Source organism: Salvelinus alpinus, chromosome 17, assembly GCF_045679555.1.
Source record: "Salvelinus alpinus chromosome 17, SLU_Salpinus.1, whole genome shotgun sequence".
Classification (NCBI taxonomy): Eukaryota; Metazoa; Chordata; class Actinopteri; order Salmoniformes; family Salmonidae; genus Salvelinus; species Salvelinus alpinus.
The window spans coordinates 14,996,260-15,010,133 of NC_092102.1; the positions used below are offsets into that span (position 1 = coordinate 14,996,260).

The window sequence follows — 13,874 nt, forward strand, 5'->3', positions numbered from 1 at the left end:
CCTGTAGCGCTGTCTTCGGTGTCTCACAGTACGGACACTGCAATTTATTGCCCTGGCCACATCTGCAGTCCTCATGCCTCCTTGCAGCATGCCTAAGGCACGTTCATGCAGATGAGCAGGGACCCTGGGCATCTTTCTTTTGGTGTTTTTCAGAGTCAGTAGAAAGACCTCTTTAGTGATTTATGTTTTATATATTATCATAACTGTGACCTTAATGCCTACCGTCTGTAAGCTGTTAGTGTCTTAACGACCGTTCCACAGGTGCATGTTCATTAATTGTTTTTGGTTCATTGAACAAGAATGGGAAACAGTGTTTAAACCCTATTCAGATTTTTACGAATTATCTTTGAAAGACAGGGTCCTGAAAAAGGGACGTTTCTTTTTTTTGCTGAGTTTACTATATGACTAACTAACACACAGTGCTGAATCCTAACTTGAGACATTTTCGGATTAATATCCAAATAACATAAAAATGTGCATCAAGTTAGGATTCGGCCCCTAGAGTAGTTTGTGACCACACCAATGACCTACCTGCGACGGAGGCAGTGCAGGACCCTCCATTCCTACAGTAGTCTCTACACTGGTTGACCTCACACCTCTCTCCCGTGAAGCTGGACTGGCAATGACACTTGGCCTGCTGCCTGGCGTTCAGGAAACAGCTCCCGCCGTTCAGACACAGGACCGTACACGGCCCAGACGGCGGAGCTGGGGGTGGCGGGCAGGAGATAGGGGGAAAGGTTATTGATAGTGTGTGTGCGTGTGTGTCTGTGTGTGTGTGTGTGTGTCTGTGTCTGTGTGCCTGCGTGTGTACTCACAGAACGGAGACAGTGTGGGAGGGGGTCTCTCCACACATGTGCCATTTTCAGCCACGCGGTCGTTAGGACAGGTGCAGACTGGACCACTGGGGCTGAGCAGACACAACCACTCACACTTCTTCCTGTCACATGGGTTGGCCACTGAATCACAGAGCGATAGAACAGACAGTAAGAACCAGAGCATGATAAAGGGAAACACCACTGAACTTTATGTGGAGTGAACGTCAACAGCAGTGAACTTTATGTGGAGTGAACGTCAACAGCAGTGAACTTTATGTGGAGTGAACGTCAACAGCAGTGAACTTTATGTGGAGTGAACGTCAACAGCAGTGAACTTTATGTGGAGTGAACGTCAACAGCAGTGAACTTTATGTGGAGTAAACGTCAACAGTAGTGAACTTTATGTGGAGTGAACGTCAACAGCAGTGAACTTTATGTGGAGTGAACGTCAACAGCAGTGAACTTTATGTGGAGTGAACGTCAACAGCAGTGAACTTTATGTGGAGTGAACGTCAACAGCAGTGAACTTTATGTGGAGTGAACGTCAACAGCAGTGAACTTTATGTGGAGTGAACGTCAACAGCAGTGAACTTTATGTGGAGTGAACGTCAACAGCAGTGAACTTTATGTGGAGTGAACGTCAACAGCAGTGAACTTTATGTGGAGTGAACGTCAACAGCAGTGCACTATAAGGAGGAATAGGGGTCAGAAGAACACTGGAATATGGGTTCACTGTATCGCACTTTATAGTGAATAAGGGGTCAAAAATAAGAAGTGCACTAAATGGTGAATCGGGGTCAAAAGCAGTGACTACTCTATATAATGGATAGGGTGTCGTCTGAGGTATTTTCAATGAGGAAGGGAGCTGTAGAGACAGACAGACAGACAGACACTCACTCTCTGGTTGTTTGTAACGGTGGTAAAGGACTATGTCTGTGGCGTGGTTAATGCCAGTGGTCAGGTTCTCCATGGGGCCCTTGCCAAACTTGTTGACCCGGAACACAAAGTTATTAATGTAGGTGACGCCATATATGTAGTCCTCAAAGATGTCAATGCTGAACGGATGGAGCAGGTCTGGGGAGGTAAGGAGAGAGAGAGAGAGAGTTTTTTGTTATCCATTCTGCTCAAACTCTATGTCGTTGTGAGAAGTGAAGGCACGACTCTATAAACCAGCGACACCTGCTGGCGAGAGCAATAACCCGCTCACGGTTAGCAATGTCAGACTTTTTGGTACAATGTCCATCTGTGGAAACGAGAGGAACTTTCATACAGAATTCATCCCTACAAATACACTATGTAGCACTGAACCCCAACCCTGATCAGTATGGAGGGGAACTGAACTGTTTTTGAGTCCGGTGACGGCAATGACGGGGTCGGAGCCGTTGAGATGCACGCTGCCGATGACCGAGAGCTTAGCGTCCGCCCAGTAGAGACGCTCGTTGAAGTAGTCCACCGCCAGACCTGGAGGAAGGAGGAGGACAAGCAGAGGAGAGTCAACAGAGACCAGAAGAGGCTATAATGCTACTCATGACATTATGAAGAACGCTACGCTAACGCTAGGTTAAGCATACCACAATGCATAACGCTAGGTACTAATGCTAGGCTACAACGCTAACGCTATACATACCTGTGGGCCACTGGATGTTCTCATGGACCAGGGTCTGTCTCAAGGTTCCGTCCATGGCTGCCGTCTCAATCTTAGGGTGGTTTCCCCAGTCGGCCCAGTACATGGTTCTGGAGGGGACAGAGAAACACAGTCCAAACAGCTCAGCAGGAAATACAAAATGGAATATTTGACATATATTGATGTATTGTATTGGCATTCCAGCACAGTTGCAGCAGCTGTGGTAAATAACCAGGTCGACCCAGTACAGGTGGGCTTGGCTTGGCTCCGCAGCGGTAAAGGGTAATCATCGCTCACCCTCTCTGCGGGTCCACTACGATGGCGTAAGGCTCGTCTATCATGCCTGAGATCAGGGTCTTGCGGTGTTGGCCTGATATCAGGGCCACCTCGATCACATCCCTGCCAGAGTCAGTCCAGTACAGGTTACCAGCCACCCAGTCCACCGCTATACCCCGAGGCATTTCCAGATGCCCTACAATCTAGTCAGGGGGGAGAGATCAGATATGGGTGTTTTAGGTACCGTACATCACAGTATGTTGTGAACGGAAAACAACAGACCGCATTCCACTAATATTGTATCACACATAGGAAGTCATGATCGTGCCCATGTTTGTGTGTGTGAATTCATTCCTGCTCGCGTCGGGCCTCACCTCCAGGGTGGTAACACTTCCCTCACTCTGGCGACGGTTGCGGTGTGTATTGGACGATGGACCAGACGAGGAGGAGGACGACGACGAAGGCAGCTCGTAGGAGGAGATCCTGCCCGTGTGCCAGTTGGTCCAGTAGATGCGGTTGGTCTTGACGTGCAGGTCCATGGCGTCGATGCGCACGTTGGCGTCGCCCTGGAAGGTCTGCTCGTAGCGCCAGTTGGGCATGCCAGGGTCCAGGCTGCGGATCTCGTTGTCATCGGCGATGTAGAGCACCTGTCTGCTACTGTTCAGGTCTATATATAGATAGATGATAGATAGATAGAGAGAGAGAGAGAGAGAAGTAGGGACAGGGTGGGAGGAGAAGTGAGAACTTTGACACACAGAATCCATGAAAATATCAATGAAAGAATACACATTTCAACTAATCTAGGGGTTTGAAGAGTAAAAGTGCACTACTTACTGTCAGCCTTGCAGGTGTCGTTGATCCTGGTGAAGTATTTGTGGCAGCTGCACTTGTAGGATCCCTTGCTGTTGTTGCACACGTGTGAGCACACCCCAAACTGCTTACACTCGTTCTTATCTGAGAGTGGACAGGGAGGGGAGGGTTAATAATGCCGATCGAGCTCCCAGTGAGCGAGTGTACATTCAGGTGGGTGTGGCGTACCTCCACAGGTGTTGTGGCCAGTCTTCTTGAAGCCTGGTTTGCAGGAGCAGAAGGAGTCTGTCCCGTTGGTGACGCAGTGTGCCTCGTCCCCGTCCCCACACAGAGTCCTGTTACTCCTGCAGTCGTTCAGCTTGGTGTCTGCGGGGTCAGAGGGGAAAATAACATGAAGGATCCGCAACGGCGTTGAGCCACCGGGAGGTTAGCCGAACGCCGTGCGAAACAAACACAGTTTTTTCTAACATGCCAACTGTATAGGGGAGTAGTCACGGCGATGTGTCAGCCAGTCGTGACTTGGGGCACCTGTCTTGCAGTGGATCTCGTCTGAACCGTAGTCCTCACAGTCGTTGAAGAAGTTACAGCGCAGGCTGGAGCTGATGCACCTCCCGTTGGCACACAGGAACTCGTCCTTCTCACAGGTCGGCTCGGCTGGAGGGGGCTCTGAGAAAACACAAGGGGATAAATACGTCAGTTTAAATGAATGAACACAATGACCCTAATCCCCTAGCATACAACTTTATATGAAACAACGAGGCGGTCGTTTTTGATATGCATTCTGTTATATGTATGCCAGGGTGGACAGATCGAACCTGTCCACAGGGAACAACAGATCAAGGAGGGCGCCAGATAGCCCTGTGTTGGTCTACGTGCAAAAGGCCAGCAGCACAGTAAACTCACGGCAGTTGAGCTCATCAGAGTTGTCCCCGCAATTGTCAACTCCGTCACACTGTTTGGACACCTGCAGACACACACGGTCGTTCTGGCAGCGGAAAGTCCTGGTGGGGGGGCACTGGAACCTCCCTGAGGGGAGGAGAAAGAGGGGTTAGGAGACAAGGAGTTAGAACAGGCTTTAGGATCCATAACCTTTTCACACCATCGCGACAACCAGAATTGTGATGTTTCCTTATCACGCGGTCCATTCCATCCCGATTTCTTTCAGCTTCTGGTGGATGAGTAACCAGGCTAACACAGTACAACTGAGCTCAGGTCTAGGGTACTAGTAGACAGGATATGATGTCACAGGATGCAAGGTCACTACTCACTGCACTCGTCAGGATTCTCATCCGAGTTGTCTCCACAGTCGTCCTCTCCGTCACACTTCCAGGCCAGGGGCTTACACAGCGTGTTGTTACACTGGAAGTCATCCAGGGGGCAGTGTTTAGCTGAGACATGGAGAAGGGAAGAAACACAAATATAGGTTGTCTATTACCGACCCGGATCCTAGAAATCCTACCACAGGTTCCAGAATCCCTCTGAATTAGGAAAAAGTTCAAATCTCAATATGACCCCCTCTCTTTTAGCACTGTGGCCATGTCAAACGGGAGCCTGAGTGACGCACACACACACTCACGAGCAATGTGACACTTCTCCTCATCGCTGCCGTCCAAACAGTCAGCGTCTGCGTCGCAGCGCCAGCGGTTGGGGATGCAGTGTCCGTTCTTACACTGGAACTGGTCACTGTCACACCTCAGCTCACAGCCGTCCTGAGGAACACACACAATATGTCCCTCACTCTCAAACGATGCACGAAACCCTCACACATCAGCAACATCAAAGCACAACCATTACAGTGGATGTCCGAGGACAGGATATCCAAATAGCAAGGTTATTTCATATGTCCTCCTCAAGTAAAAAGGCAGATGTCTAAACTTCAAGGACAACCCGATAACACAGAGGGTTGTTAGAAAAGTACGAGTCAGTAGTGTTATCTATTACACAAGTATCTGACCCAGCCCTGTTGCTATGATGGAGTCAGGCGCGTTACCTCATCAGATCCGTCAGCACAGTCATGGTCTCCATCACACTTCCACCTCCCGGCGATACAGCGTCCGTTGGTACAGGCAAACTCACTCTCGGAGCACGGCCGCGGCACTGTAAAGACACACAGCGACGCAGGTCTCGCGTAAGGACCATACAGCTTCGCTGGAAACGGCTTCCAAATCTTTGTCGTCCAAACTCACAGGGGAGAGCATGCTCAACACACAACAACTAATGGACACTCAGATCGAGGCCAAACAATGGCGGTCAAAGGAGAGCTCCAGAGATTCAATAGTCCGCTTTAACGGACTTAAGCGTCTTCGAAAATAAGGCAAAAGCTTTGTGGAGTACAATGTGGCCAGGTAGGAAATACCAATACTTCACATAGCAGTAGAAACTATCCTTTGGAGCGCTACCTTTGACCTCTCACTGTTTGAGGAGACATCAAGTGGGGACTGGAGTGCAAATGGGCAGCATCAGACATGCAAACGAGCGCGATGGGATTGAATGGGGTGCAATGGGAGAGGAGGAGCAGAGTGACATTAGGGTTGGAGGAGATGGGGATGGTTAAAAGTGGAGGCCTACCTCTACCTCAGGCCAGTCGGTGTGAAATGAAACATAGACATTAGACGAGGTGAGATGCATAAGAGATGATATTAAAAGGAGTAAAGGCCAAACTGAATGAATTTCTACCAAATGAATGGCAACTTTGCAGGTAAGGTTATGTTTTAGCTACGAAACAGACCCGCAAGAAGACACAGACAAAGACAAACGCAAGAATCAAACAATTGAAACTATGTTTCGGGCCAGTCATACAGAGCAAGCCACCAATGCCCAATGTGTAATCCCTAGAGGAGCACAAACCATGAGCATTATAAAAATGCAATGGAACAACGCAGTGACACTGTACTGGTGACACGAGTGAACGAGGATAGTGTGCACTAACAGGGATGACAGAGGAGAGACCTTACCGCACTTGTCCTCGTCCGAGTTGTCCCCACAGTCGTTGTCGTAGTCACACTGCCAGCGGCCCGGGACACAGCGGTTGTTCTTACACCTGAACTGGTACGGCTCACACGTCCTCTCATCTACACAGAGACACACACCGTCAGCGCCGTAACACAATCATATAGAGTACATGCAGTACAGGAGGCCAACGCCGTAAAATGAACCGTCACACAGCAGATCACCACCAAAACAGAAAGATCTGCTGCGAAACACCTCTACATCCAGGGTATCGGCATCATAGTCGAACCTTCGACACTAGAGAGGTCATTGGCAATGCTGACGAGCAACCACGGATGCGGTCCCAGATCATAACCAAAACTCCATCGTAATAGGGAGCGGAGTTTTGAAGCTGCTGGTTGAGCCGTCTCTCTGTTCCCTAGGCGACAGAACACCCACCACATTCCTCTTTGGGTTCGTCAGATGAGTCTCCACAGTCATTTTCTCCGTCACACTTCCACCGGGCCGGGATGCAGCGTCCAGAGTCCTTACAGCGAAACTCATCCACGCCACATGTCATCTGGGCTGGAGGGGGAGAGGGGGAGAGAGATTGAGACTTGTAACATGCCTGATAGACTGAGTAAAGTGAAAGGTGATGGGAGGATGTTACGAGGTCTGTAAGATCTAGTTTGTAATTGACTAGTTCGGTAGGTTAGCCAGAACCCGTAAGCAGAAACGTGTATTCTTCTTCAACATGGATGCTGAACCTGACTCGTGTGTCTGTCATTAGTCTAGAATAGTCTTCTGAAAAAGAGGGGTGGGGTCTCACTGCAGTTGGCTGGTTCGTCCGACCCATCCACACAGTCATTGTCACGGTCACACACCCAGACGCGAGGGATACAGCGCTTGGTGATGGCACATTGGAACTGGGTGGGCGCACACGTGACCTCGGCTAGAGGGAGAGGGAACAGACGACTGTTACTGACAGGAAGCAACTCACAACAACAACAGTTTATTTATTACTGAACAGGTTAGTCTCACTGACATGCAATCAAGTTTACAAGAGAGACCTTGTGCAAGTCCAGCAGTATTACCCCAATAAAACACAAAACATATGTGCATGATGTATATAACGGGCATATAAACACATGTAACAAAGTGTGCAGATGGGGAGATGGGACGTGTGGACTCACGGCAGTCCTTCTCGTCCTCTCCTTCGCCACAGTTGTCCTGTCCGTTACAGCGGAAGATTCCCGGGATACAGCGGCTAGGGTGGGAGCACTTGAACTGACTGGGCAGACACACGTGGATGTCTGGAGAACAAATCACACACACAGAGAGGAAGACATGTCAGAGATGAGAAGAGAAACAACGAGTGGGAGAGCAAGCAAGAGAGAGTGGGCGAGAAAGATTGAGGGAGTGAGTGAAAGCATGAACGAGGCTGTACCGCAGTTGGCCTCGTCCGAATTGTCCTGGCAGTCGTTGTCCCCGTCACAGATGTAGGCTGGGTTGGTGCAGATGCCTGTCCCACACTGAAACTGGCCTGGCCTGCACTTGAACTCAGCTTTAAGGACAAATGGATGACAGACAGACACATATTCAGATTGAGGTTGTTTTAAAGTCTGAAACAGGCCCACATCAGGTTTACCAACGATCTTCCTCTACCACCACCTACCTCTCATCCTCCACAATCTCAGAGCCCAGTAGAAGTATCAATGACCCTTTGCTATACATCCACATACTACTCCTTCACCCATTTTATGTAGAGCTGGCTTTGCCAAGGTCGTGGGTTCAATTCCCACAGGGACCACACACACACACACACACTAGAAATATACGCAATCACTTTACTAAGTCGTTTTGTATGAAAAAGTGGCACACTCACGACATTCTGCAGGCTCGTCCGAGCGATCCCCACAGTCGTCCTCCGTGTCACACTTCCACCAGAAGGGGATGCACTTGTCGTTCTTACACACAAACTGGACGAGGGGAAGAGGAGAGAGAGAGAGAGAGAGAGAGAGAGAGAATGGGTTAGCAAACAGAGGATGTTGCAAAAATCGTTGCCATTTAAGTCTCCGCTGATCATTTCATTAAGATGAATCCTAAACAGACGGAATGGAAGTCTGATGCCTTCCCATTCATCTATTAATACCACAGCTAAATGGGGAATGTTCTACTTTCTACTTAGTTCTACTACCAACGCCCAGGTAAGAGGCTGAATTTAAGGTGATGACACACTGTACTGTGACGATAATGACACTTAATTAACTCACAAAGCATAATAAACAGCAATGTAACATCCTCTCATTCCACAAGAGGCTCTGCTGCCCCCTAGCTGTCTGGCCCCTCAATAGCCATATCATTCCGCAGTCCCTCACCTGGCTGGCAGTGCAGTTGGACATGCAGGTGCGTCCATCGTTGGCCAGGTAGAAGTTGGTGGGACAGGCACACTTGTAGCCCCCGCCAGGGCTCAGCAGACACAGGTTACTACAGCCACCGTTGTCTGTCTGGCACGGGTGGTTAAACACTGGAAGCAAAGGGGATGAAGGGAACTCTTAACCGGAACTACCGTGTGTGTGTGTGTGTGTGTGTGTGTGTGTGTGTGTGTGTGTGTGTGTGTACATGTTTATCTCTTACCCTCAGGCTGGCGGTAAGGGTGGTAGATGTGGATGTCCATGGGCCGGTGGAGGGTAGTGATCAGGGTGGTCTTGTTGATACCCAGGGTCTTGTGACACCTGTTGATGGACTTGGTCTCCCAGTCGGTCCAGTAGATGTACTCCTCAAACAGGGTCATGGCGAAGATGTGGGGGATGTCCTGGGTAAGCACTGTGGACACAAACACACAGCCATACAGCAGTGACGTCATTAGTATCATATTACACACAGGGCCCTGAGTTTGACCTGGCCACCACATGACCTGACCAGGAAAATCTCTATCGGCTACAACCGGGGTCCAAGAGTTTTTCCTAGTCCAAACACTGGGGGACATCAATTACGTCACAACGTTGTCAGTCAAATGCATATAGTCACACAATGCCCGACGGCTAACACAAGGAGAAGTGGTGACGGAGCATCAGCCATTCATGATACCAACTCACTACCGTCTATGGGTTAAGCAATAGGAGCCGCGCTTCACTGGGGCTTGCATACTTCTCACGGTCATGACTATGTGTTTAAGAATGTTCCTCCTCAATGCACTCATTCTGTTTGCTCCATGTCGCTATGGGAACACACCATTAGCTACCTGACTGTCCTCTGCTGTAAAAGCACAGGACACACACACCACATCCTGGGTTGAAACAGCACACGTTAGATTTAGGATGGTGGCGTCTCATCATTGGCTAATTGATATTGTAATCGGTGTTGTGGTACAAACGTTATACGAGTCTCCTGCCACCTGGACAAGTCCTGAGGGAGTTTCGTTCTATGATATTGGAGCTGAGAGGAGATGCTGGTGGATCTACACGGAGTGACCTTTGACCAGCTCCTTTCCCTTATCTGAACTCAAACAGCCCGTGTCCCCATTAGAAAGGCAGTTTGTGTGCGCAAAGGTTAATGACCCACGGGTGGGCTAGCACCACCCTACCAGAGCACTGACACGGCTCCACTGCTGACTACAGAACATCTCTTCCCGTCAGGCAATAGAAACCATGGCCAGTCTGGTCACGACAAGGCCCACAGAACACACATACAGCCAACACATATCCCAACTCCACTATGAAACCTCCACGACCACCAAGAGGATATGGCCGGGAAGATATCTCCTCTCAAACCCACGCTTTATGTGCAACGCGCCCTAGTTTCAAACTGAGGTTTGTGAATGTGAGGAATTCAAATCATCAGGAACTCCTCCGCATCCCTGCATTCTTCTGCACAGTTGGCTGACAATATAAAGTATTGTCCTTTGTCTGGTAACAAGGCTTGGGGTATTCAGACCTCATGCAGATAACAGCCTCATCAGTAGTCTGACAGAACAATAGTCCCCTCTCTCTCTCACTCCTCCCCCAATGGGCCCAGGGCTCTAAACAGCACCACTTAACAGTGCGCTGGACCGTGGCTCTCATACAATTGCGTGTGCGCGCGTGCGTGAGCATCTGCATGTGTGTGTGTGTGTAGGCTACTGTGTGTCAATATGCATTACCCGTGTGTCTGTTGGTCCCATCCAGGCTGGCAAACTCAATGTAGTCCTCTCTGGCATCGGCCCAGTAGATGCGGTCGTTGATGAAGTCTAACGTAAGACCATTGGGCCAGGTGATCTTGTCCTCGACGATCACACTTCGGTTGGAGCTGTCCATCCCAATCCGCCCTATGTGGGGGTTGTCACCCCAGTCTGACCAGTACAGGTACCTGAGGAACAAGACGGGACAGTATCACATTACACCATCAGAACCATTATTCGTGAAAAAGACCGTCTTGTAGACATGGACCTTGGAGCCGGACAGGACTTCTGGCCTGACCAGGAAGACTCTGGGTACTAGTTGCAGCCTAAATGTCCTTCCATTGCATTTCACTATTAATTCGTACAGAGGCTGAGTATGTGACAACGCTTCAGTCTCAGACAATACAGAACTTTCTAGCCTCATGTTCTGTGTGTATCGTACTCTGGGCTGTCCCTCTCACCCGTTGCGTACATCCAAAGCCACAGCGCGTGGTTCCCTCAGGCCGGTGTTCACCAGGACCGACCGGAAGGCTCCTCCTAGCTTGGACACCTCGATGGTGTCCCGCCCCTTATCACACCAGTACAGGTTTCCTCCGACCCAGTCTACAGCCAATCCGTCTGGGTTACTGAGGGAGGTCCGGTGCAGCACCTGGACAAGAGCCAATCAGAGAGTCAGATACTGGCCAACTAACTAACCAGGAAGTCATATACGGGCCAACTATCCATTCAGAGCCACAAAAAGGCCTGCTGTTCAATAAGAGAGAAATAAACTAGCCTACTGTCCAATGAGAACAACAGACTTGAGACATATCCAATCTGAAAGCCACTAACAGGTCGGTTGTCCAATCAGAGAGCCACAGACAGGCCAACTGACCAATCAGAGTCACCAACAGATCAATGGTCCACAGACTCAATGAGAGTGACAGACCGGACAACTTCCAAACGGACCTCGATGTTGCTGCCGTTGATGTTCATGCGTCGTATCATGGAGCCTTGAGTGGTCACGTCGGTCCAGTAGAGCATCTGCTCTGCATAGTGGAAATCCAGAGCCACCGCGTTGTTCAGGCCCTGGCACACACACATTAGAAAACAGATTATCTGGATCCGCAAATTCTATTATTACACACACACATTTAGAATCCGTGAATTATATTTAATTTGCAAACGATCCAAACATTCCAAAAAGATCATACCTTGGATGTTTACAGTCACGGCAACAAAAAGCCCCACTCCCCCCAAGCATACACACTCGAAGGCACGCACGGACATGCACAAAAAACACGGCACACACACACATACAGGATATAGCCTACAATCGGTTTAGATTATCACTATCGCTGATAATAAATAGTCATATAAACTGACACCTGGTTAAATGGCACACTGATCCCAACACAGTGCTTGCTGTCTCACCTGTTTAATCAGAGTGTAGTTGGTGCCATTCAGGTCCAGTTTCCTCAGGTAGTACCGGTTGGCAAAGATCAGGAAGGGCTCCTCATCTGTAGCGAGACAGACCGATAGAGGATAAGAGTTAGGGGGACCAGAAAAGGGCTCTGTACATGGTCGAACTTGTCATAAAGAGAGGCACATGCGCCCAACACTAAGAGATGGGTATTGCTCCTTGAACGCCGCAACGGAATACATTTGGAAACATTTTACGACGGACAACGAAAGAGCCTTTCTTATTGGAAGAATCCAAGTAGTCCCTGCTGTTGGTCTTACCAGAGGTGGACTTGCAGATAGTAGGATTGTCCGGTCGTAGCTGGAAGCCCTCCACACAGAGACAGTGGAAGGATCCGTGAGTGTTGATACAGCGCTGGGTACAGGGGTAGGACGTGGTACACTCATCTATGTCCACACACGTCTTCCCATCCCGCTTCAGCTGGAAACCAGGGTGACACCTGCACTGTAGGGCCCAGGGGACACACAGACAGCATGTCAATACAGTGGAACACATTTGCAGCTACAGTGGGTCGGTGCTGTACCAGCAGACTCACATGGTTAACTAATAGGAGGGAGATGAGACTGAGGTGTACAGATTCGATAATATCGTAGAATTTCCAGGTTGTATTACACAGGTAGAAATATTGGAAACATGCACAAAAGCACACACACACACACACACACACACACACACACACCTTACCTTGAAGCCTATCTTGAGGTCCTCACAGAGCTGGGAGCAGCCACTCTGCTTGCTGTTGAGACACTCGTTGATGAAGCAGTTGAGTTCGTCAGAGCCGTCACCACAGTCGTCGTTACGGTCACACAGCAACGTCTCGTTAAGACACTTCCCGTTACGACACATGTAGGCAGAATCATTACACTTCCTCTCTGTAGGCGGTGCAAAAAGACTGCAGTTTAGGTTATGCAGACTGAAGGGCTAACAGCTCCAACATTGCTTTACTGCAATGACCACAGAGAACATTAAAGATGCACTATGCAGATATCGCTCCGTCATTTCCTGGTTGCTAATAAACTCGAATAGTTTGCCTAACGTTTTTAATTCACTACCAAAACAAAACCTACAGTGAGGGATGCTATGGCCTTTTCAGCAGAAGCCACAGCCAACTACTTAACAACGCAACCACAAAATTACACACAAATGCAGTGTTATACTATACATTTCTCCAGTACAGATATAGAACACAGTGTGTCCCTTTAGACCTGAGTCTGTGCACCGGGGGTTCTTGGGAGCTTCATCAGAGCGGTCCTGACAGTCAAAATCTCCATCACACTCCCAGCTCTTCTGGTTGAGGCAGCGGCCGTTGTTACAGCGGAACTCCTCCGGCCCACATGTAGGATACTCTACACGGGTAGAAAGGTTATGTCAGCACTGAGACATTGTCTGTGTCTCTAGAACTGTTAAATGGCTTCCTTTCCATGTCCCTATCCTTTCAGTTATTGGTAATAATGAAGGAAATGATAACCATATATTGAAAACTCTTCAGTTATCCTGTACTGCCAGGTCAGCGGTTAAGGGAAGAAGGAACGGACAAAAAGATAGACCTATCACAACCGCCAGCATCACTTCATCCCCGTCTCCTCCTCTGTGCTCACGCAGCGTCACACACTCACCACACTGTGGGGACTCGTCGGATCCGTCAGAGCAGTCGATGTCGTGGTCACACACAAAGTGCTTGGGGATACACTGTCTGTCCTGACACATGAACTCATTCTCGTCACAGGTGTTGTTGTACACTGAGAGGGAGAGGAGAGAAAAGAGAGAAAGTGAGAATGGGTTAGCAAACAGAAGGTGTTG

General features: G+C 49.2%; 1 protein-coding gene across 4 annotated transcripts in view; it reads right to left on the reverse strand.

The window, feature by feature from the left end:
* LOC139542227 (low-density lipoprotein receptor-related protein 1-like) overlaps positions 1-13,874 on the reverse strand; it is a 134,929-nt gene that overhangs the window by 5,508 nt on the left and 115,547 nt on the right. For all 4 annotated transcript variants that reach the window (XM_071347407.1, XM_071347406.1, XM_071347410.1 and 1 more), the window contains exons 54-83: positions 13,691-13,813; positions 13,280-13,420; positions 12,759-12,946; positions 12,335-12,518; positions 12,026-12,111; positions 11,561-11,680; positions 11,074-11,261; positions 10,595-10,800; positions 9,091-9,279; positions 8,832-8,980; positions 8,339-8,432; positions 7,901-8,017; positions 7,647-7,766; positions 7,283-7,405; positions 6,913-7,038; positions 6,480-6,596; positions 5,516-5,622; positions 5,102-5,234; positions 4,794-4,913; positions 4,429-4,551; positions 4,054-4,191; positions 3,754-3,891; positions 3,550-3,669; positions 3,090-3,382; positions 2,737-2,918; positions 2,443-2,549; positions 2,157-2,276; positions 1,713-1,889; positions 816-956; positions 532-705 (exon numbers count right to left, since the gene is read on the reverse strand). In XM_071347407.1, coding sequence (XP_071203508.1) covers positions 532-705; positions 816-956; positions 1,713-1,889; positions 2,157-2,276; positions 2,443-2,549; positions 2,737-2,918; positions 3,090-3,382; positions 3,550-3,669; positions 3,754-3,891; positions 4,054-4,191; positions 4,429-4,551; positions 4,794-4,913; positions 5,102-5,234; positions 5,516-5,622; positions 6,480-6,596; positions 6,913-7,038; positions 7,283-7,405; positions 7,647-7,766; positions 7,901-8,017; positions 8,339-8,432; positions 8,832-8,980; positions 9,091-9,279; positions 10,595-10,800; positions 11,074-11,261; positions 11,561-11,680; positions 12,026-12,111; positions 12,335-12,518; positions 12,759-12,946; positions 13,280-13,420; positions 13,691-13,813 — 4,344 coding nt within the window. The remainder of the gene's footprint in view (positions 1-531; positions 706-815; positions 957-1,712; positions 1,890-2,156; positions 2,277-2,442; positions 2,550-2,736; positions 2,919-3,089; positions 3,383-3,549; positions 3,670-3,753; positions 3,892-4,053; positions 4,192-4,428; positions 4,552-4,793; positions 4,914-5,101; positions 5,235-5,515; positions 5,623-6,479; positions 6,597-6,912; positions 7,039-7,282; positions 7,406-7,646; positions 7,767-7,900; positions 8,018-8,338; positions 8,433-8,831; positions 8,981-9,090; positions 9,280-10,594; positions 10,801-11,073; positions 11,262-11,560; positions 11,681-12,025; positions 12,112-12,334; positions 12,519-12,758; positions 12,947-13,279; positions 13,421-13,690; positions 13,814-13,874) is intronic.